At 47.6% G+C, this 23,075-nt stretch overlaps 1 protein-coding gene across 6 annotated transcripts in view; it reads right to left on the reverse strand.

Annotated features, from left to right (window-relative positions):
* DMAP1 (DNA methyltransferase 1 associated protein 1) overlaps window positions 1–19,524 on the reverse strand; it is a 33,929-nt gene extending 14,405 nt beyond the window's left edge. Inside the window, exons 1-8 of one of the 6 annotated variants that reach the window (XM_074832197.1) lie at window positions 19,465–19,524; window positions 18,933–19,141; window positions 16,111–16,202; window positions 15,296–15,491; window positions 10,689–10,847; window positions 9,364–9,531; window positions 8,209–8,394; window positions 5,250–5,321 (exon numbers count right to left, since the gene is read on the reverse strand). In XM_074832197.1, coding sequence (XP_074688298.1) covers window positions 5,250–5,321; window positions 8,209–8,394; window positions 9,364–9,531; window positions 10,689–10,847; window positions 15,296–15,491; window positions 16,111–16,202; window positions 18,933–19,034 — 975 coding nt within the window. In that variant the 5' untranslated portion in view covers window positions 19,035–19,141; window positions 19,465–19,524. Of the gene's footprint in view, window positions 1–5,249; window positions 5,322–8,208; window positions 8,395–9,363; window positions 9,532–10,688; window positions 10,848–15,295; window positions 15,492–16,110; window positions 16,203–18,932; window positions 19,305–19,460 lie in introns of those variants that run through there. The other 5 variants (XM_074832198.1, XM_074832199.1, XM_074832200.1 and 2 more) reach the window with 5 other exon arrangements.
* Window positions 19,525–23,075: the final 3,551 nt, after the last annotated feature.

Raw genomic sequence — 23,075 nt, forward strand, 5'->3', positions numbered from 1 at the left:
CTGTAGCAAAACATGCATCTAGTCTTGAATTGACGTTGCCTTTCTCTTAAATAATTTAACTGAAACTACACTTACACAAATACAAAAAACCACAGTGACTAATTACACTCCAATCGTTATATTGGTTATGCTAATGAAAGAGAAAAGTAATATATATGGTGCTCTGCACAAGTTACATACAATCAGATTACCTGATGAATGACACCTAAGACTGTGTCACTATGGGCACACAAAGGTAGTATAAACTTCTCAAATTGGTCCAGGACTGGCTGACAAAGGTCGCCAAGGCCTTGTACTGCACGGACACTGTTTGGTACCTGACAATTCAACAGAAGCAGCAACACAGAGTGTCCTTTCCAGAACTGCAACTTACTTTGAAAGACCCCATTACTGTACCCAGACTGCCCTCTTTATACCCCAGAGCCTACTAAGGCTTTGGTCCAGATGCTCTCCCACACCAAAGAGCTCCACAAAAAAGGTGATGGGTGCATTTTCTTTCAGCAATTTAACAACAACTGCCTTTCAGTTTAGCTAAGAATGCGAACTGAGGAAGAGAAGTGTTGGATTCACCTTCTCTAGTTCATTCAAGATTTTGTATCCTTTGCTGTTCTCTTTAAAAATAAACACTCCAATATTTTCATCTTATTTCATTCTCTACAGGCAGGAGTTTGATTAGGAAATGCACCAGCACTCTCTTGGCCCTAATTAAAGGGCATGTAATACAACAAATAGATGGCAATGCCACAACATGAATTCGATCCAGCCTGCATCATTTGTTCATAACTTTTATTCACAGAAATGAGACTACTACTTTCCTTCCACACCTCTCCCAGGCTCCCCATGGAAATTACTCTCATCCACTCTCTTGTAGAGTGCAAAACATACAACTTTGCTAATGAAAAATTGCTAGCAGAAGCAACAAGCACGTCTCAGCTAACTAATCCATGGGATGTTCAGATCTGGAAACATAAAGTTTCCTACCTAATAAGGGTGTGCTGATCTCCATCAGATTGATGCCAGGATGCCTTGGAGTACAATCAATACAAAACAAATAAATTATTAATTGCTCCAAGTAATTAAATTTATCAAATCCAAATAAAAATAACTGATATTTTATGGAACTGCTTCCACCACTGAACCTCTGAAGGGACAGTATTGATTACAGGAGGACAGACAGATGTTTCACATGTTCACGGCCGATGAGGTCTGGGTTTGCATTAATGACAGGGAAGGAACAGAGCCAACAGCCCCCGATGCAGAGTAAACAGGCAGCGTGCTTGGCCATTTAATTGTGGGTCAGATCAAATATGGAGAATAAACATGTCTAAACACATACATACAAACCCATCTTCCTTGAGAAATATCATTCACCTTGGAGCTGTAGTAAGCTCCAAGAAAAAAAAAAATGGAAGAGAACTCCCACACACGCATTCCCCCCACAACCACAGTAAATTCTTACTCATTAATCAGTGCTAAAAAAATGCTCAGCAGGCTAGTAAATATTTAAAAGCTGGTGACTGTGAATATTTGAATCAATGGGTACTAAAGCTGTACTTGTAATTTTCCTTCCTCTACTTCTTTTTTAATTGGTCAGACTGGCAAATTGTCTACAAGATCCCAGTTAGCAGATGGAGTCAGGCTGCTGGCTGGAAGCCTTTTCTGGGGGGAGGTGGTCAGCTTTGAACGACTAAGCTGCAGCATCCCTCAGTCATTTCTGCAGACTGAGGTCTCTAAAAATTCCTTTTCATCCCAGAGTTTTGTTTTGTTTCCAGATGAGACATCACTTAATCGATTCTCTCCCAGTTCCTTTGTTTCCAAACCCATGACAACAGAGCAAGGACACAGACTTACACCTCAACATGCAGGAGTGGGGACAAACATCCACCCTTTTCCATCCATCACCTTCCTTCTTAAAAGCACTGCTGCAGCAATTCAACGGTATTAACAAAATTGTAACTTAAAATTCGCAGATAATGCTGAGAGAGAAGATGAGCAACTTAAAACACACTGAAGAGATGTTAAGTATGCCAAAGTCAAGTGCTCTGAACACAATGAAGTCAAAGAAAAAGGTTAAACTTAAAAGAAAGCTGAACATGACATGGTACAGAAATACTGCAATGAATTCAAAACAAACTCAGCTCTGCCCTACAGAAGCAACATGATGCCTAGATCACAAACATGTGGTTATTGCTGGTTTGTCTGGGCTCTGGAAAAGATTCAAGTTCAACAGCTCCCATTTTCCTCTCCTTCAGGCAGATCCTCAGCAAAGCTTTCCTTCCTCATAGCTCCCTGCTTTCCCTTTAGTCTCTTCCTGTCCTTTCCCTGTACAAATTCCCTACCCATCTCTCATCTCCTCTGGCTCTTTGGCTGTCTGCCCTCCCAGCCAAGCAGACCTGGTATAACAGGAAGTTTTCCAGAGGTAATGCTTAGGATTAATAATACATTTCTGGTGTTATTTTCATAAGACTGTTTCACTAACAGCAAAGGCAAAGGTCTAAAATTCCCTTTCAAGAAACTCATGAAAGGCTTACCCCCTTCCAAAACATCTGCTACTGCCTCCTTTTCTCAGTGGGACCAAGGCAATACACTGCCTTGAATTAAGACGAAGCTTTTCATAATGCCTAGCTTCCTACTGCCTTAGAGAAACTTGCAGTCTGTGCTGTCAGGAGGCAGAGGGGAAATCCCATGCAGAGCAAGGGCACGGGGGCTGTGGCCTTCTTTGCCTGTGGCCACAGTCCCATGGAGAACAATGGGAGACTGAAAGCCATTGTGATAGAAGGCAGCTTGTCGAACTCACTGAAGAAGATTACTCTTCAGCGTCTGCTGAAGGAGAAACTTTCGGTTATGAAGAATAATGGCCATAAGTGACCATTAATCCTAGGGGGGAAAAAAAAGTCTTCAAACTCAGCCTGTGCATAAGATTTTGTAAGCTTTAACAACAGGGGGAATTTGAAAAGCCAGGCCTATTGTCATAAAAACTACTGGGAACAAATTAAGCTGAATACAGATTGCTAACTTTTTCTTCAAGGACTTATTTCTATAAATTAATTTTAACTCAAGTTTTCAGACTAATTGTAAATCCTCGGGGGGAAAAAAAAAGAATATCTCTAATCAAAGAGTAAGTGCTATTATCCTGGGGATGATATGGTACATTTTTCACATGTGACAGAGGTTGAGTCCCTGATCTCAGTGCAAAATTCAACTTCGCCTAACTATGAAGGCGTAAAGCATGGTAGCAAAGTAGAAAATAAAGGAGGACAATAGAAGCTTTTAGGTGAGGAACCCTTTAGGTCCTCAGGCAAAAGAATTTACTGCAGGATGTCACAAGCCTTTAGAAATCATTTTCCAATGTGCTCAGGGCAAAACATTTTACGCTGGATGTTGTCAGAGTACGAGTTTCCAGTACAGCATCCCAATTCCTCACTGAGTCCTAGTCAGTTCCCACCCTTATCAATTCCACACCACTGGTGTGTAGAGGGTTTGCCACATAAATCCCACAAGTAAAATAGTTCGGATTAGCATGGATTGTCAACTCTGTACCACTCAGCACTTCAGCATCTCTTACCAGTTCAAAAGGCCTGTACTGACTTCATGTAATTAATTCTCCCCATCACCCATATGTGAAGCAAGTGAGTCTATTAGCTCCTGTTTAAAAACAGGAAGACTTGAATAAGGAACCAGGTGACTGACTAAAACCCACAAATGAATTCATTTTGCTTGGTTGGAGACAGGTTTCACATTTCCAAGTAACAAAGCGTTGTTTTTTTCACCTAGATCAGTGATTTGCAATCTTTTTCAATTCGCAAACCACTAGTATTTCTAATAATAGCATTTATCTCCTTAAAAATTTCAAGCAGAGCATAGAAAGATGGTCTAGGTCATCCCAGGAGCTTGGACACTGCAGGCTTAAAGTTGCTGAATCAGACTGCCATGCCACAGCTTATCACTGCACTTTGTGAGCATTAAAGAGAACAGGGAGAAGCATGTAGCACCTATTTTCAAAGGCTGGGATTTGAATTGGCACACAAAAAGGCTGCTGGCTTTGCCAGATGGTTCCATCACTGATAGGTTATTGCTCAGCTTCACTTCCAGAGAGGGTAAAAAAATAGAAAAAAATCAACCATCACTTATTAGTTTTCAAAATCCAAATCAATCTCCATAAATTACTCTATTTATCTTAGTGGCGGAGAACACATCTGCCACATCTCCATAAATCTCAACACATGCACTGCAGTCTTGCCTGTCACTTGCCTGTGACTTCCTCAAGCCCCTCACTCAAACAGGTAGCCTGCAGATGGTGGCACCTGCACAGTAAAGAGGTCCCCCAGAAGTGACCTTACTGCAGCACACCACCTCTAACGTGCACACACCCCCATACATCGAAGCAGATGAGCACAAACACATTTCTATTAACAGCCCCAGGGTGTTCCCAGCAAGATCTGAAACTATTCTGACATCAGAAGAACATCCCATAAAACAGTCTTTAAAAGCAACCTAGAAAATTACTATGCCAAGTGAGGGTGCCGGGCAAGGAACCTACTTCTCCACCTTTGCTACAATAAAGCAACTAAGGATTATTTTATTTGGCTAGGAAATTAAAAAAGCACTTGTACTGGGAAAACTGGATTTTGCTATCAAAACTCGTCTAAAAACATTCAATCAGCCCAGCAGGTTTAACTTACTCAGTATCCCAAAACCTGTCCCTAAGAGACAGGCATCAAGTCTTGCTGATAAAACAGCGAGAAAGTTATTTTCTCGGGCATATCTGTGCAACAGAATGAACAAAGAGGCTTTTCCCAAAAATATTTTCTGAAGATAATGGAAACAGGAAGGCTAGAAATTATATGCATTTATGCGTCTCTCTTTTTTTCAAGACACAACCTGAACATCCAGTTCTTAAAAGCAGCTCTCATCTATGAACACACGTGCTATACGAGGCCTATTACACTTGGCTGTGAGCTCTGTTTGGACTAGACAGCACCGTCTGGGTCTGTCACATGCGTCTAACAGCAGAGCAGGCACACCAGTAACAAACACCAGCAAGTTCAGGTGCCCATGCAAGGCGATGAGCTGGCTTCCACAGAGCCAGCATTCCAGGTTTCTGAGTCTCCACATTTATGAAATTCCTTGCTTATTTTAGAGGCAAGAATTTGACTTTCTTTAGCTATAAAAGGAGAACAGATGAGGAGACAGACAGGCAGACTGAAAGACATTAACAGAGGGCCCAAGGGACCAGGACAACAGCCTACCCTCTGGCTTCGCAGCGTGACACCTGCAGATTTGAAGTCAGGAAACTTGATGCCAGCAGTCTCAGGAACAGCCTGAAAGAGATCGAAACAGGATGTGTTGATGGAGGAAACACAAGAAACACAAGATTTCATATAGAGACTATCTGAAGGGGAAACACTGTTTCCTATGACAGAGAACCACCTGCCATGGCCACATGTCAGAGCTGAGGCAAGAGGAAAATCCCAAGCAACAGGATTCAGTGGGAAAATCCCAAGCAACTCACTGAGAAAAATACTCCAAGGTATCTTTAGAGAGCTCAAGCATTTTTGTTTGGTTGGTTTAAGTGCACTGCTTTACACAGAGCCTTACACCCATCCACACAAGCATAACCCCAAATGGGACTCCTTATACTAATGTACGCATATTTGCACAATATCATCCTTATCTAACTTGGGCCCATTTCACTGATCAAAACAGCCCAGGACTTCCCTAAATCTTGCCTTTTGACTGCAAGTCCTCTAAGGAATGAGCTGAGAAACCTCTGATCTGTACAGACATGAGCCCACTAATGAGGATGTAAGGACTGCACCCCTCCAGGGAGGCCTGCTGTTCATACACATTTTGCCATTTGTCCACTCGTTAGACAGTTTTCTTTCTTCCCCACTTCACATTTTAAGCATAGCAATACGAGGTAGCAAACTTCTAATGTTGCTGCTGCTAGACAGTAGAGCATTTAGCTGCATTTAACAAAATGGGAAACAAAATAATGCAATCCCTTAAAAATCTGCACTACTGAGCAAAGCACAAAGTGAGCAAACTTTTAAAAGATTAAACCAGACTACCTGCAGGGCCCTGTGCACTGAATGGTGTGGGGTCCCCTCAACAGGTCAGCAATACTCCTGATTCAGTCTAAGAATAGTCACAATCTCTGAAAATGCGTGCTCAATCACACTTTTCCAAAAGGAAGAGTCACCTCAAATCTCCCAATTTCTTTGGAGGCAGAGTTTGCCTTGCTGCTCCCACGTTCCTCTGCAGAGGCTCTGCAGCTTGCTCTTTGTGCGCTCCAGTCAGGGCTGAGACAACCAGGGCTGCCCCAAGATCATAAGAGATGCTGAAGGACAGTGACTCAATTCCTCAAGTTCCCCGCCAATGACTCTCACATCTCTATCAGCTATCTCTATGTCTTGGTCTTGAGGTGGCACCTTGCAAACTGCTCTGCGTGCTCAGGCATTGAGATTTTTTTCAGTTATCTGTGGTCAGTCCAATAAAGAGCGGCCCCTGGAAAGATTTCTAAACATGACCAGGGTGGAAAAAGTATTCTCTAACTACCAATAGAGCTTATGAACTTGTAGGGATCACTTTGATCTTTGGTAGGATGTAGCCTCCCTGCTTGGATTATTAGAGACAAAGGCGGCTGCAATCAAAACCCAATCCTCTCTGCTTCCTTTGGATGAAGGCTGGCTTTCAGACTCCCCAAACTTTGCCCCCCGGCCTCTTGCTGAACACCCCGACACAAGCAGCAAGGGGAAATCAGCATTGTTGGCTTAGCCGAGACAACTCTGACTGCACTCAGAGCATAAGCAATTAAATGGGTTCTTTTGCCTTGTGTGCCTGCATGCTGTAAACGCTTCAACCTCAATTGACTCTTTGGTAAATGATTTTCCTTTGTTGAAATGATGCTGATGCAGCTCCCGATTCAAATTCTTAGTTAAAATGCAATTTTTTTCTTAACATTTCCCGGCTATAGTTGGTAATTGACTCCTAATGGACTCTGTCATGGTTGAAATGATGCTAGTGCAACAACAGAAACTGCTTCTCTGCCCACCCTGGCGTGCCTATCCACTAAATGCCTGCAGACAGGCACCAGCCAACAGGCAATATCTAGGGCTGGACTCCCTCACCTTGGCATCCTCAGCATCTTTCCAGCCCCATTCTTCATCATCACCCTTTTTCATTACCACCAATGACAAGCTGCTTTCTTTACGGGGAGATATGCCAGCCACAGTTGAGCTTTACCAGATCAACCCTCAAGGGAATTCAATGCACAAGGTGCCCAGTGATGATATATTAATTACATGGGGGGGGGGGGGGGGGAAAGGGGGAACCAAAATAATGTTTTAGGGAAGTCGTGGCCATTAGGCACACTTCATCAAGCAATAACTGTCTAGCATTCACTGCTTCTCTCCTCTCCCTGCACAGACCCTTTTGGAGGACAATGACACAAGTGCTTTCTGTTCACAAGCCGGAGGGACAGGAATTCCCAGGGACTTACTGGAAACATCTGAGATTTTGTAACAGTCCTTTCCTACTGAAGGTGTTGAATTTAGCTGGGTCCACACTGTCCTCTTTCCAGAAGTGGAAATTTAGGTAACATCAGATGTAAATTGAAACCTGTGTTCTAGGCTCCTTAAACTTTAGATCGGCTCAGGGAGAAATAAGCAGTAATAGTTCCCAGAATACAAGAGTCCCCCAGCAGGGCTGCTCTGATCACAGCTGAGGATCAGGAGAGGGGCATGTACTGAGCATGGGGAAGACACTGCTGAGAGCCAGGAGTGGGGAAGAAAAGGGAAACCTGGCTAGAAAAAGAAGGCAGGTGAAAGACAACAGGTATGTGGGACAACCCTGCACAGCAGTACCAGAATACACCTGGGAGAAGACAGATGCTTCTCCCTGCCATAAGGCAAGAGTGTCTGGCATCATTTCATCCCATTTCTCAGAGAGGGAAAGGGAAACAAGACTTAAATCAGCATTTTTCAGATGGGAGACAGAGAGGACACCAGAGGACTCTGACAATGTCTGCCTTAGACCAATCTGCCTTCCAAAAGACATAACTGAAAAAGCATCTGCTAGAAGACAGCCAGCAGCTACTCCCCCTAAAAGAGCTGAGGGCCTGATCCCTGTAGGATTGCTAAAGGAAACATGTTACCCAGTCAGAGCATAAGCAGGGGAAAGGGCAAAAAAAATAAAAAAAATGTTTACGGGCTTCTCTGTCTCCTTCTTCTGTGGCAGTTTCTTCTTGGGAGCCTTGCGCTCAGCACGTCTCTGCTCAGTGGTGGTGTCAGCAGCTGTGATGAGCTTCTGTAGGTCTTGGGTTCTCTTTTCTCTCTCTTTCTTTCTGGTTTCAATTTTGCGGAGCTCCTGGATCAGGTATTCTTCTTCTGCCACCTGCAGACCAGAGCACGTAAAGGCAATCAGAGCAGCAGAGAAGGCCTAGAAGGGCAAGGGGGCCATCTACCGATAACAGCTCTGCTCTGGGCCAGCCTGGGGAGGACTTGAAAGCTCCCCCGCCTAGTATCTTGGATTTATAGAGCACATTAGGCTCCATAGCCTTACCCTGCATCCATGGCAATGCCAGTCTACAGACTGGCAGGTACTGTATCACAACATCCATGATGCACCCTTCAGCAATGTCCATAAATTATTAATCCCACCTCCAGACAGAGACCAAGAGCACAGACAGAAGAGTAAAAATGCCCAAATATACTGTAGTTGCAAATGCAGCGTTGTGAAAAGCTGGCTCCCCTCCCCAGACATGCAGACCCTAGAGCAGCTATGCCTAGTATCAGCACACCCATCCACGTGGGAGGGACAAGCAGAGTTGTTACACATAGGAACTTGTCATTAGAGGGAACTACCAACAGAAAAGGATGCTCTCCCCCAGCCTTTGGGGAACACACAGTTCCTTAACCTCTAAACCCTGGGACTGTTACACAGCTTCAACAAAGAGGAGAACTAAACATGCAGATTTACAGTCTTTGATGTTTTCTGCCAAGATTTTTTACTCTCAAGGAAATAATTCTCTCCCCATGGGACTCAGGGACTCATAAGGACATTGATCTGAGAATTTGTTTCTCTTCAGAGGACTAGTACACTAAGTGTCACAGAGAAGGTGTTAGCAGTTACCTAAGACCATAACTCTGCTCACCTAGCCCTCTCTTCTGTGTGGTCAGCGTTCTTAGTTATTGTCCTTTTGTATCCCTTAAAATGACATGAACTCAAGAACAAAAGCAGTACTTTGCTCTTTTCTTGTCCAGTCTTTCTTTTCCTTTCCCACTCTCCGGCCTATTTCATCCACCTACTGATTCAACTAATCATAAATCTTTTGGAGCAGTGATGCTCTCTTCCCCGGGTTACCTGCTCTGGTGTCCTATTGTACAGTCTTTCCAGTTGTTCCTTCCTTCGCCTCTCATGGCCAGCATCGAAGACTGGGATTTTCAGGTCTGTGCCCGGAGCTGCACGAATATTAGCCAACTTGGCACAGATGTGATAATATCGTTCCTTCAGGTCCTCCACTGATCTTTTCTGTGAAAGACATCACAAAAGGACAACATTATGGAAGAACCAAGCAAAACCTTGTGCAGTAGCTAGCTAAGGACCACGGGCTGAAGGATGTCAGATAGAGCACAAGACAGTGCCTGGGAGGAAGATCAACAGGGAGCCTTGCCAGCTCTGGTGGAACCACAGGCAAGGGGGAGTTTCTCAGTGAACTGCATGAATTAACTCTCATGGGTTCACAGCTACTGCTTTAAAAATACCCACCAGAGGGTTCAACAACACAGCTGAGGGTTAGAGACAATACAGCAGTGAAGCACTCCCAGATAAAAGGATGCAAGTATAGATGTCTCGAGAGGAGAAAACCTGCGAACACAGAACTGTGACAAACGCACAGGAGGCCTCCTCTGAGCTGCTCCAGACAATGGGCATTCAAGCCATAACCAAGAAGGCATCAGCTGCAACAATTCATTGTCCACTGTTACATGGAGTCTGAGTTGCGTTCCCTTGCTCCCAGCACCAAAGGTGTTTGGACTGCCCGGCTGGGCAGACTCTTGTTATTTTACTTTGCTACAGGCTCTTCACATGAGCATTTCAGAGGACAACAAAAAGCTCCAGCATTTGGAGCTGTTCTGTAGGAATCACATCATTCCCCCACATCACCACGAGGCATGGAACCAGCAGTTAAAGGATATTTACAATCATGACACCAGAGTTGCATATTCAGACCACTGATGGTCCCTGCTTCCCAGCAGATGACAGAAACATGCACCAGGTCAGACCACAAGTTGGAAGCAGCACCCGGGAAAAATCACAATCCCCAGGCTCCGTTAGCAGATCCTTCTCCCAGGACCTAGAGTGGAATCCAGGACACCTATCCTGCCCAGCTAAAACTCCCCAGCTGCCTTATCTTCAAGGAACAATGAGTTGTTCTCCTGGCAGGAGAAAACCTTCTGACTTTCTAATAAAACACAACAGGGAATAAGCACAAGTCACAGTGGATTTAATTACAAACAAAGCAAGCAGCAATGCCCTGTGCTGGAAATTCAATATTCCTTGATGCCAATAATTCATTATTTTCCCCTAATTAAGTTGATATAAAGGGTAATTTGGTCTTTGCAGTGCAGCAAGGCCTGCACGTGCCATAGCAGCAGGTTGCTAGCAGCACCTTGGCCCCTGGGACTCACCTTGAACTGCTGGTGATCATAGCGGTCATGAATCACCACAAAGCGCAGATCAAAACGCCGAGCCAGGTCAAAGAGGTGGTCTGTCTCAGCTTTGGTCCACGCATCATCATGGAGATACATCTGGTATTCCTGCTCCGAGTAGACAGGTACCTGCACTGTCTGTGCAGAGAAGAGAAAACATGGTAGCTCTCTTGCAGCACTGCCCTTCTCACTGCCAGCTGGTAAGGGTCGAGATACTTGAGCCAAGAACAAGAGCAGCGCACAGACAGGAGGGGGCTGCCAGGACCCTGAGCAATGGATCGTGGTAGGAAACATGACGAGTAGGCAGAGGACTTGATCTCGGAACCATAAACACGACGTTCTGGGGAGCCTACCAGAAACTACGAGGCTGAAACCTATTTCAGCTGGCTGACACAGGCAGAGGTCAGCAACCCACATCCTGACAATAGTTTTCAAAATTATCAGGCTAACATGACAGTGAAAGCAAGGTTCAGCCAGCCTCCTGGCATTCCTCCCATATAGCAGCACCAATACCTTGACAGAAACTGCTCTGACAGTCAACTCTAATTGGGCTGGGACACGCTCACTTGTACAGGAAGAACGGAAAAGGCAAGGAGCAGTAGTTCCTACCTTTAGCACACCTTCTGCTTTGATACACAACCCACTTCTTCCATCTTTGGTGCAGACAGTGCCATGAAGATCTGAAAGGCCAGGTGCTGTACAACTGAGGGCCATAAACTTGACAAACAACTTTGTCCCTCCCTTCCTCATCCACCCTTTCTCCAGCAGAGCTACAGGACCAAACAACAGTTCAACTCTCAGATCATCCCAGGTGCCTAAAAATCCAAACCCACACTACTGTCCCCATCCTGGAACTGCTCTGCAAGGGCTCTATCCAGAATACAAATGTCACATGAGTACTAAAGGAACAGTAAAAACACTTACTGTATATGGGGAAGTCCCAGTGCATGGTAAAGCAAAACTGCAAACAATCCTGTGCTTTCCTCCCTCACCCTCTCCCACCATTCCTGCAGTGGAACTTTGCTCAGCCTGAGGAGGTCCTGCCTCCACAATATCATGTGTGTGCGAGCAGCACGCCTGCTTCAACACCTCTATGCCCTCCTGAGTCCTACACCAGGAAAGTCATCCTCGTGAATGGTACACAGCTTGGAAGAACATTTCTGAGCCTCCAGATAACAGCTTCTTTAGGTCCTCTGTCCTTCTTCCATCACTTAGACACAGAAGCTTAAAGGTAAGGCCTATCTCTTGGGGATGTGCTGCACCTCAACATTCAAGTACCACTTCCACCAGGAGAAAATCCATCCCACCAGACACTGTAAGGATGTCCTATGTACATCATGAAAAAAGAAATATTATCTAGAGTAGCATACATACACGAAAAGAGCTAGCAGGGCCCTCTGCAGTGGATGGAAGGGAAGGTGGCAGATGCCTGATCAGAGAAGAGAATGGGACAAGAGCAAAGAGCATCCCCAAAACTCACAGCTGTTCAGGTGAGAACTGCTGAGAAGTGAGAAGGTGGGAATTCATCAGATGGAAAGCTCGAGCCAACCACAGGATGACTATAAGTTCAAATGCAACACAGCCATGAAAATACAAATATGACCCACAGAGAGGGATTTCCAGCAGAAACTGGCAGGGTTTCAGTTGCACAAGACCCTGGCAGAAATACCAACTGCAACTCTACTGACCCTTGCTCAGGAAAGATGAACCGAAACAGAAAGAAGTACAGGGAAGAGCAACAGGGATGAGTAATGGGGTAGGGAGCTTGTCTTCCCACAGCAGATTGGAAGAAAAAGGAGCCTAAAGGAAGCCTGAAAGGGAATCTGACTGCAGGCTTCAACTATGCTAGAGGGAATGAAAGGAATACCCAGAGGAAGAAAAGAACAACTGAAATAAGGACAAAGAAATTGGCTTGCAAAGAAATGCCAATTTAACATGGAAAATTTAACCTGAAAATGAGAAATGGAGCCGAGACAGTCTGGAAGAGTTTCCCAAGAAAGCACAGGGGCAGGAAAATCCAAATGCTTTTCAAAAGGAACTTGATCAGTTTATGAAAGGGACTGGATGATGCAGGACCTGAAAGAGCCAAGAAGAGGATTCAATGGCCCAGAAAACCCCTCTCAGTCCTACATTTCACACTATAAACTCACACAATGATGGGCATTAAATTAGATGAAACTGCTCAGGAAAGATCCTGGAGCCATGAGACAGTTCTGTGAAAACATCAGCACAATGCCTAGTAGTGGTGAAAAGACAAACTGAACAGTAAAAATGATCAGGGAAATAAAGAGAAACACAGCCAATGTACAAACCCACCATGCTTCCATAAGTGAAACACTCACCCCTAGTCCAGCCATTTCAAAAGAAAGGATATTTGAGAACAAGGGTGAGACAGGGCACAAAGGGCAGATGTATGTCAAATTACAGAAGACACAGTACATAGCAAGGATAATTTACTACGTCATGTAACACAAGATCTCAGAGGCACTAAATGAAACCCCAAGGCAGCAGTTTAAAATGAACAGAAGAAAGCTTGCTTGCACACCATACAAAATTAACCTGAAGAACCCATTACCATGGGATATTCAGAAAGCAGCTTTCTGCCCTGAACGTACCTAGCAAGAATTATTAAACACAAGTTCCAAGTTAAGAAATCCTTAAGCCAAAGACCACCAGAAGCTAGGAAAAAATGCTCTGCATTTGCCCCATTCTCATGCTCTTTCTCTAAGCCTTTACTAATGGTAGCCAGAAACAAAATATCAGCTGAGAGAGGCCTCTGCTCTGACACCAGTGAAGCTGCTTTTATATTCCTATTTCACACTCTGGATCGAGGCTCAGTGTACACTGTGAAACCCAAGTTTACATTTTGGATCTCACAGTGGAAAAGAGGTATGTGGTTTGGAAACTGGAAGCACAGAGAAAAGTCAAAGCAGCTGAGCAGTGACGAGTTAGGCATTAGAATGGGCTGCCCAGGGAGGTGGTAGAGTCCCCATCCCTGGAGGTGTTTAAGAGTCAGATCAACATAGCGCTGAGGGATCTGGTGGAGTAGGGCACAGTCAGTGTGACGTTAATGGTTGGACTGGATGATCTTCAATGTCTTTTCCAACCTAGACGATGCTGTGATTCTGTGACAGGAAAATGGGCTCATGCCAAGGGGAGCAAGAGATTTGGGCAGAGGTATCAACTATGTGAGAAGGAACCCACAGAAGAGTCTGGAAAAGTAAATAAAAATCCTCTAACATAGCAAATATCTGTAACACTCTTCATCAGTGCCTTCTACCCACAAGGGTAACAACTTGCCCCTAATATTATGTAATTGTGCATGTGCAGATGGAAGAGGTCTGTACCACTTATCTAAAGGTTGCAGCCTTGATGAAGGCTCTTCTGTCAGTCAATTCACAGTACATGATAAAGGTAAGGAAATGAGAATCGTATAATTACAACACCCATGTGTGGCCCCCTCTGATAAACTTGGTTGAACTCGGCCAAAAACTGTTAGAGCAGTAGAGTCTTAGAGACAATTACACTCCCAAAGTTTCAGTCAAGGCACCTACCTACCCAGCTGTCTGAGTGAGTCATGCTTCAGACTTCCACCCTAGACATCAGAGAAGAGATACCACAGGGGGCTCTTACCAATGTCCCAGCAAGAGGAAAAGCATCAGTCAGAGCTTGAGCCTTCTAACATATAAGGTCAACGAACCACTTAACTCTGCAGGAAGCCAGGCTTTGTTAGAGCTGATGCTCTGCGAGTTACAAACTTAAAATGCTGTATACAGTTATACGCAAGCAGAGCTTTTGTGGAATCATGTTAGCACACGTTTTTTTCCCCCTTCAGATTTGCATCATGAAGGGGGTTAAATTACATTATGGAGGCACCCTAACTCTGCTCCATCCTAACTTTGGAAGTCCTGACTTTGAAGTATAAATCTTGATGTCGTTTTCTTTGTGCATACACATGAAAGCCCCAACCACTCAAAGCAGATACATCTGGGACAAAAGACAGCAGGAGATTACAACAACACATTGTGACAATTTAATGTAAGACACGAAGAACAGGGTACTGCACCACACTGATACCACAGGAGCAATTTCAGAGGGAATGCAACGTAATTCAGCATCTGTGCTGGAATCTGGCCAAGAGGCCACAAGCCAGCCTTTTGGCCACAAAGCTCAAGCGATTTTTTTCATACTGGGCAAAATAACAAGACTTATGACTTTAATGTCTCACTCAGAATAGACTCTTTTACTACCCAGAGCCTGTAATCAGGGGGAGGATGTTGGTTAGGAACTGAATTAGATGGCAGAGTGTCTCCTTACCAAATCAGTGACTGCACACCTGAAACACAGGGGGGTCTGACAAGCTCTGACCACATACTGAGCCCACTTAGCTTGAATGATTTAAGAGACATCATAGTCTGTGGTCACATGGCTGCAGGCCATGCTGCAGTTTAAAATGCAATTGCCAAATCTAACTCAGCCTTCACTTGTTGAAAGAACCAACTTCCTGTCTGTACATTCAAGAAGCTCACCGAAGGGTATTTTCCAGCTGCTATTTATATACTTTGTTTGAAAGTGCTTCCACTTACTTTATTGAACCTGGCAAAAGGGTAGTCCTTCCCTTCCTCTGCTGCTCTCCTCCAGTGGTAGAACATCGCTCCATCTTTTCTCGCTGGGTTGGTGAAAGGCATCCACTTCCAAGGCCGGACTTTCTTGGACCCCAGTTTTGCTTTGACTGTTCGATAACCCTGAGTTGTATCACTTGGCAGCAGTGGAGGTGCATCCCTGTGGTGGAGAAAAGCACTAGCTGACAAGAAGCAAGAAGTAGCCCAGGACAAACCCAAAGAGATTTCAGATTGAGAGTGGGACCTGCCACCACAATGTTTAGGGTGGGAAAACTGAGTTTAAGCTTTATTCCAGGGTTTGCACTTCCCAGACTGCAGTGCTTCCCGCACCAGAGGATAGAATACACAGCATGGATGGGTCTGAACAGAATCATCTGGAAAGCAAACTATGCATCAGACCTCTGAGGTGAGGGCACAATCCATAACAACCTAAATACAGGCTGCAGCAGAACTCTTTTTGCAGAAATAAAAGCAGGTGCTATTCCCAGTTGTGAATAAAAGAGAATTAGATACAGAAGAGTAAGAACACTGCCTTGTCTGCACCAGACTTTTGTGCCTGTACCCAATTCATCTCCTACACAGAGCAAGCCCCTCAAATTTAGAAGAGAGAAGACAGACACTGTCCATGACTGCCTAAGAGAGAAGGGCACAAGCATGGGCCAAGCGCAAAGGGGGATCAATCTGGGAAGTGAGACTGCCCATGGTTTCAAGAGGATGCTGCCCTGCCACCAAAGGCCCAGGCTACCCCACAACCCGCACAGATGACCATAAGCTCTTACTTCTTGTCAGAGTAGAGGAGTGCATAAACTTCTCGGTGCATTCCTTCCGGCCTCTTAAACGTCAATGTCTCTGAAGATTTCTTGGATTTTTTCTGAAACAAAAGAATTGCATTTCAGAAGGAGCAATACCCAAGGGAACATTAAACTACATAACCTGGCGCCCTGTGATGGTTTTCACTTTTATCTGGTTTTAGACACCTTGACTTTCTCCAGGAAAGTGTCTGTTCCTGGTGGAGGACAGACAAAATGTGCCCACTTTCAGTGATAGCACTCACCAGAACTCAGACACTTGCTGTTGCTGATAACACACGCTTAAATTCCAAGTTGAGCATCTGGCTGTAGCTTTCAGGGGCTGGTGCACTAAGGCTTTTTTTACTAGGTAAGCACTGTCCTCACATGTAGGTATTAATGCATTTAATTAAGTGATTCTCTATTTTTTAGAGAAGATAATAAGAAATAACTTCCCAACCTCTCTTAGTTTTTGTCGCTTTGTTTTGCAGCAACTTCAGTTTTTACCAGTTGTGATCAAGTCTTTGCAGTAGCCCCACATCAAAACTACCGGTATCACCTACAAAAGTAAACCCCTGTTCCCGCCTCCACTCTCCCATTTATACAGCAAAGAATTTTTTTTGACATAGTTTCTCCACACTAGGAATTCAGCGTAGACAACTCAAATCTGGCCCTTAAAACCTTGTCAGAACTGATGGTTTCCAAGACACAGTCCACCTCATATCACATATACAAGTTTATAAAATAATCAGCTTTGGATTCAGGTAGATGCAGCAACAGCCACATTGACAAGGTACACTTAAGTGGGCCAAGTTTACTGAGTAGTCCAGAGCATTTGGTCTAATTGTAGCATCTTTATAACTACTAGCCATGTCACTACTTTTAAGTACTTGTTTACCATATTGCTACCAACTTTTAAATCAGAATGTTTTCCAGTAGTAAAACTAACACTGTATCATAAATTTTATTAAATCCACACAGTCACCTTTATCAAGCAAATTCAAAATCCCATTAAAAAAAAATAATAATCTATCAGCTTGGACTACAACTACTTTCCATAAAACTTCATGACAGACATTCATTACATTAGCACCTTTTCACTCTTAATCAAACACCTTTCTCCTAGCATGTCCATCACTTTGCCCAGGAGCGATGCAAGGCCAACCGAGGCGCTTACCCACAGGTCACCACACACCCTGTTTGAACACAGGCTTCTGGAATTCCCCCAGATTTCCCAGATTTATTAAAAGTTAATATCAGCAGGCCAGAGATCAGCTCAGGCAGTTCTTTTAGGAGTTGAGAACAAATTACTTGGTCCTGCTGATTTAAATGTTTTTATGTCTAGTAATTTTTATTTTAACATTCTCAGTCACTAATGGACTGGAAAGTACTTCACAGTTCTCTTGTGATTTAAAGACATCAATCTGTTTCTTTTCTAATTGAGAACAGATCTATTTCCTGAGCAAGTGCTGCACTGTTATTAGCAATTTTGTGCTCTCCATGCGATAATGGCTTATACCTTTGGTTTGATTTAGTTTCTGTACTTTGTAGAAATTCAGAACATTTCACTCACGGTCGCAGGTGGCCTCCTGCACTCCTCTCAAAACCTCTCACAGCACCTCCCCTTCCTCTCTATTACAGTAAATTTGAGAAGAAGCCTGTCTTATTCTCTGCTCCAAAAGAAAGACAAGACACCAGTACTTCTTTAGCTCTCTGCTAGCTAACAAACACATCTAAATCAAAGAACTCGTAACTCCCATCACTGAGTGGCGCAACGTTGCAGGCTGAATCCAACCAATGAGCTGCTCACCAGACACACTATTCACCACACAGCTGATAACTAGTGGTTTTAACATTTCAGCCTTTAAATTACTAAAACTCACCAATTTTCCATTACACCTATTATACTGTGTGTCCTATCCCCAGCAAGGCAGTCATGAAACCACTGTGCTTCTCTTCAGAAACAAACATTTCAGTGGAGGCAAACAAAGACAGTCAGAAAGTACTTTCAGGGATGGGGTGGTTGTGTATGTTTGGGTTTGTTTTGGTTTGGTTTTTCCCAAACAAATACACAGGCTTTACTTCAAATCAGACCATCTCTGTACCAGAGAGCTCCTGGGGATTTTATCTCCCCCAGCTCATTTCCAAGCACCTCCACATCTCACAACTACTCGTGAATTGACCTTCCCAACACCTTGCAAAGCATGGGACAGCCAAGACCTCGCCCGAATTGAAAATACAACAACGTACTGTAGCATACTACTCACAGAACGCAGCACATGACGGCATACGTCCTTAACGGAGCTTACTAATTTGCCCGCATTCCCACAGGCAGCACATCCCAGTTCTCCCAAACCCCAGCCATACACCTTCCCCGCACAGGTTTGAAGACATTTACTGTTCAATCAAGCCAGACAACATTTTTCCCTTCCAAAATGGGACTGCGTTATATTATTTCCATCTGCTTGGGGGCTAGACGGTAAACACACTTCACACTTACACCATAAAATCTACATTTTAAAAACAGCTGAAAAGGTCCTGGGGCCAGACCGTGCTCACCAGGGCAACACTTACACAGCTCCAGTTTAAATACCTCCCCAAATGCCACAGTGCAGTTAACTAAGAACACCAGGAACCCAGGAGTGGGGCCCTCCAGGCATTTCCAGATACTCCTAGGAAGCCTGAAATTAAGCAGACTATGGTAGGACCATGCTTTATTCCATCTTTGTTCCAATATTCACCCCAGACACCACATGCAAGGTCAGGCAGTGCCTAGAAATCAAGCGGCAGCCCCTCGGGGCACCACAGTTCACCTTGTCCGAGTTGATGATATCCTTTTTGTTGATGGTGCCCGTGTTCTCCGACTCTACACCGCCCAGCTCCAGGATATCCCGCACGTCTGCGCCCGTCGCCATCTCTCCGCCTGCCCGCTGGCCTTCTCTGTCGCCGTCCTGTCCGTCCCCTCCAGCTCTGGGCGGAGGGAAACCAGGGGGCCAGGGTTAACGTGCACCTCCCACGGGGGCTATCCCATGCACACACAAACACACATGTGCGCGTTGGTATATATATTATATACACGTATATCTACATACGTACACGCATATATATACACACACGCACGTGTATATCTACATATACACACAACGCCCTCAGCCGCCTCCCCACCCCCCTCCAGGCCCAGCAACGGGGCCTTGTACCCAGCCGGTCACGGGGGCCACGCAGGCCGAGCCTGCGGCCCGGAGCCCCGCGACGGGATCCCGGAAAGCCCACGGGAGGACAGGCGGGACGAGGTGCCGCCGGGGGGACACAGCAGCCCCGAGCCGAGCCGGTCCCGCGCTCACCCACCGGCGCCGGCTCCGCAGCCACCGGGACGGTGCCACCAACACCGCGACCCGGGCAGCGCCACTTCCGCTCCCGCCAAGAGGCGGCCGGAAGCGCCCGGAGCCCTTTGGGGGACGCACCGCACGCGGGAAGGGGGGGGGGGGAGAAGGGGTGTGGGTCGCGGGTTCGCGCCCCCGCGCCCCCTCCCCGGCAGGTCGCGGCCGCCCCGGGCGCGGCGCCGCCTCCCCCGGGGCCCAGCGGCAGCACCCGAAGCCGCTCGGGGCCGACCTGCCTCCTCCGCCGCTCAGGGCGGAGAGCCCGCTGCAGGCGGGAGGCGCTCCCGCGCCAGGAGGTGGCAGCACAGCCGTGCTCGGCCTGGAGCCGTCCCCCATCTCAGCCCGGCCCGCGGTCGGCCCGGCAGCGGCAGCAGGGGGCTCCAGGGCGCCCGGGGCCTTCCAGGGCGCTCCCACCTCCCAGCTGCCCGAGGCGACAAGCCGGGGATGCCCTTTCTCCCGGGGCTTTGGTGATGGGTCGCTGGGCTCTGCCTCGGCCGGGCACACCGGGGCTGTGGGGCAGGGCTGGGGAGGCTGCCCCCACCCCACCTCCTGCCCGGCACGATGGCAGAGGGCAGCCCGCTACAGAGCCCGGCTATCCCGGGCGTCTTGGGGCTGACCCCAGTTCCCCACAGAGCTCATAAGGAGTTTTCCTGTCAGCTCGCGCTCCCGGCTGTCGCACCGTCCCACTCTCCCCGCCAGCCCGTGGCCTCACCAGTTGCAAGCCGGCTGTGCCAGGTGGCCACCTGCCAGGCGGGTGCTGCACCCTGTGGCACGTTCAGGCTGCCCATCCGGGTTTCGTTTTACAAAACGTATGCTCCTCGCTTTCACACTTGGCAAGAAGACCCTCCCGAAGCGCTCCAGGGCTGCAGCACTTACTGAGGCCACAGGCAGCCGGCAGTGAAAGTTTTATTAATAGGACTGTCCTGTTTCCTCTTCCCTGTGGGAGGAAAGAGAGGGGGGAATGGGGAAGGGGGAGGAAACAGCAGTGTGGGGCCAGGAGCGACTTCTAGAAATCACCTTCCCGCTGCATCGAGGCAGGAGCAAGGCTGCCTGGCAGAGGTTTGTCCGAAGCAGAAGGTTTCAGCATGGGGCACAGAGATTCACAAGGATCTGCCAGCCACCTCAGATAGCCCAGGGGAAGGGGTATCCCTGTAAAGTTCTCTTCTCCTGTGCAGCAGTCCCAAGATGAGATGAACCCCACTGCATCGGGGTGACTCCTGCATGCAGCCCCTCAATACCAGCCAGGCTGTTCCCATCCCACTGGCGATCCCTTCCCACGGGGACTGGCACGTCACCGCCACACCAGGGCCCAGCCAGCACCAGTATGCCCCAATGGGAACTGGTGATACCCCCGGAGTGTCACCTGTTGTTCCCAGGAATCATTTAACCCCTTCCGCCCCCTCCTACGCTGCCAGGTATGCCTCCTTGGCTCTTCCTCCCACAACAGAAGAACTGATCCCGAGGTTTCTCCTGTCCTGCCCATTTGCTCTCAGCTCTGCCACATCCGCCCGAGTCCTTCCCCCACCAGCACATGTGGCCATTCCTTAATCATTTCTAGCACTTTTCCTTGCTCTCTTGCCATGTCTGGCCTGGAGGTGGGGTCCATGCTCCCACAAGGTGGGTCTGCAGAGGGAGACAGGGCTTTCCCGGCCCTGCCTTTGCAGTCTCACCCCTGCTCTGCCTGCCTGGCAAGCCAGGCACTACTACTCCAGGGAGAGCTTTGTAAGACCAGAGGAAGAGGACCTCTCCTTTTGCACCTCACCGGCAGGTCATTCACAGTGTGTTCATGTATTAAACAGTACTTAGAGAAAACACAATCAGTCCCAAAATAAAATCCAGGGACAGGTGGTCATTCAGTGTCCTTGGGTTTTGATTATATCCCCTGCTTTTAGGCCTGACCTGCTCAAGCCTGGCTTCCAACCCTATCCCAGCAGGACTCAGCCCAAGCTCTGCCCCAGTGAAGGGTGATCAACTCCTCTTCAACAAAGTCCACAGCAGGTTTTGAGCTCGTCTACCCAGAGTAGCAGCTTTTTAACCTCATAAAAGGTGGAGATTGTGGACAGCTGGGTTGCATTAACATCCTGCTTCCCCCGCACCTCTGTGAGCATGGGTGTCACTGTGGGGCTGTGTCCCACCTGGAGCTGTATGGACCTGCTATCGAAACACATTAGCTGGGTGCTTCTGCTAAACTGATAACCAATGGACCAATTAGCACTGCCTTCAAAGGGACCCAGAGATGTTGCTTCTGGACAGCAGCTGCTGCATCCCTGAGTTTGCACAGCCTTCAAAGAGCAAAGGGACACAGCTGGAGACGTTGGTCAGCCTGCACACACCTTGTCCATCCTTGAGAGTCCTGTACAGGGACACACGCCCAGGTTTGTCACCTCCCCAAAGCACCAGGGTCCTACCTTGCCAGGGCACGGGGAGAGCCCAGGCAATACAGCAGGTCAGGGAAAGCCAACAATACTGGGGAGCCCAGTGCTTCTGTACCCCGGGGCTTTGGCGGGGCCACAGCAACAGCCAGCATCACTCTCCTGTCACTGCAACCTCATCATCCACCTCCTGCCATCCTGTGGGCACAGGATACCAAGCCTGGGTGACCTCACTGCCAGCCAGAAGCTGTGGGAGGGATGTCCCCCCACATTTAGCCCTGACAGGAAGGCAGCGCTGGACCCCTCTGGGCCAGCTGCCTGCCCACACCAGGGTCCTGGGGGAAGGATGTGCTTCATGCCCTTTGCCCATGCCCCAGCTGCCAGGCATGGCCAAAGGTGGCTCCAGGCCAGAGGTGTGCGTGCGTCCAGCCCAGGGCTCAAGGTGTGCGTGTCTCCCGGCCTGGCACCAGCGGAGGCGGACAAGTGCAAACACTGCGGCCAGTGGGGTGGGAGGAGGTTATCTGGGGCCCAGCAGTAGAAAAACTCTCGGTGTGTGACTAAGGCATGATAGCACCAGGTGTGGGTCCAGGTAGGGCGAGCAAGCCAGCGAGTTATCGCTTCCCCGTGGGTTCAGGTGCCTGAAGCCAAATGTTTCCTAAGGGTGCGGTGACAACCACAGCCCCGTTATCACGGCGCCTGGCCCACCCCAAGCGGTGGGGACACAGGGGCAGGCTGCTGGACCTTCCCCTTGTGGCAGGGATGGGACATTTCCCACTGACCCACTGGGAGAGAGGACACCAGCCCTGGGAGCATCCTTCAGCAGGGACACATCAGCCCTGGGGACCCAAGCTCCCACCTCACGTTGAGGCAAGGAAAGGTCTGGGTCAGCCCCTCCAAGCACCTCCAAACCATCCCTCCAACCCCAGAGCACCCAGGCTGTGTCCCAGCTCCAGCACCCTCACCCCTCCCCAACTCCATGCTGTCCCGGTGGACCGCAGCAACCCCAGGGTCGAGCCCTGGTCAAGGACCCCTCCCAGAGCTGCAACTCCCTTTCTCCCCACGGCCCCGCAACCCTGGGCCAGCTCTGTGGGACCTGTTGGCTGCAGCACAGGGGATCCCCATGAGCTGGGTCATTCCCAGAGGACAGAAACCCACCCGAGCTGCTCTTTTGCCCCTCCTCCAGCTATAAAACCCCCAGGGCCCCACT

This window comes from Strix aluco, chromosome 8, assembly GCF_031877795.1.
Source record: "Strix aluco isolate bStrAlu1 chromosome 8, bStrAlu1.hap1, whole genome shotgun sequence".
Taxonomy (NCBI): domain Eukaryota; kingdom Metazoa; phylum Chordata; class Aves; order Strigiformes; family Strigidae; genus Strix; species Strix aluco.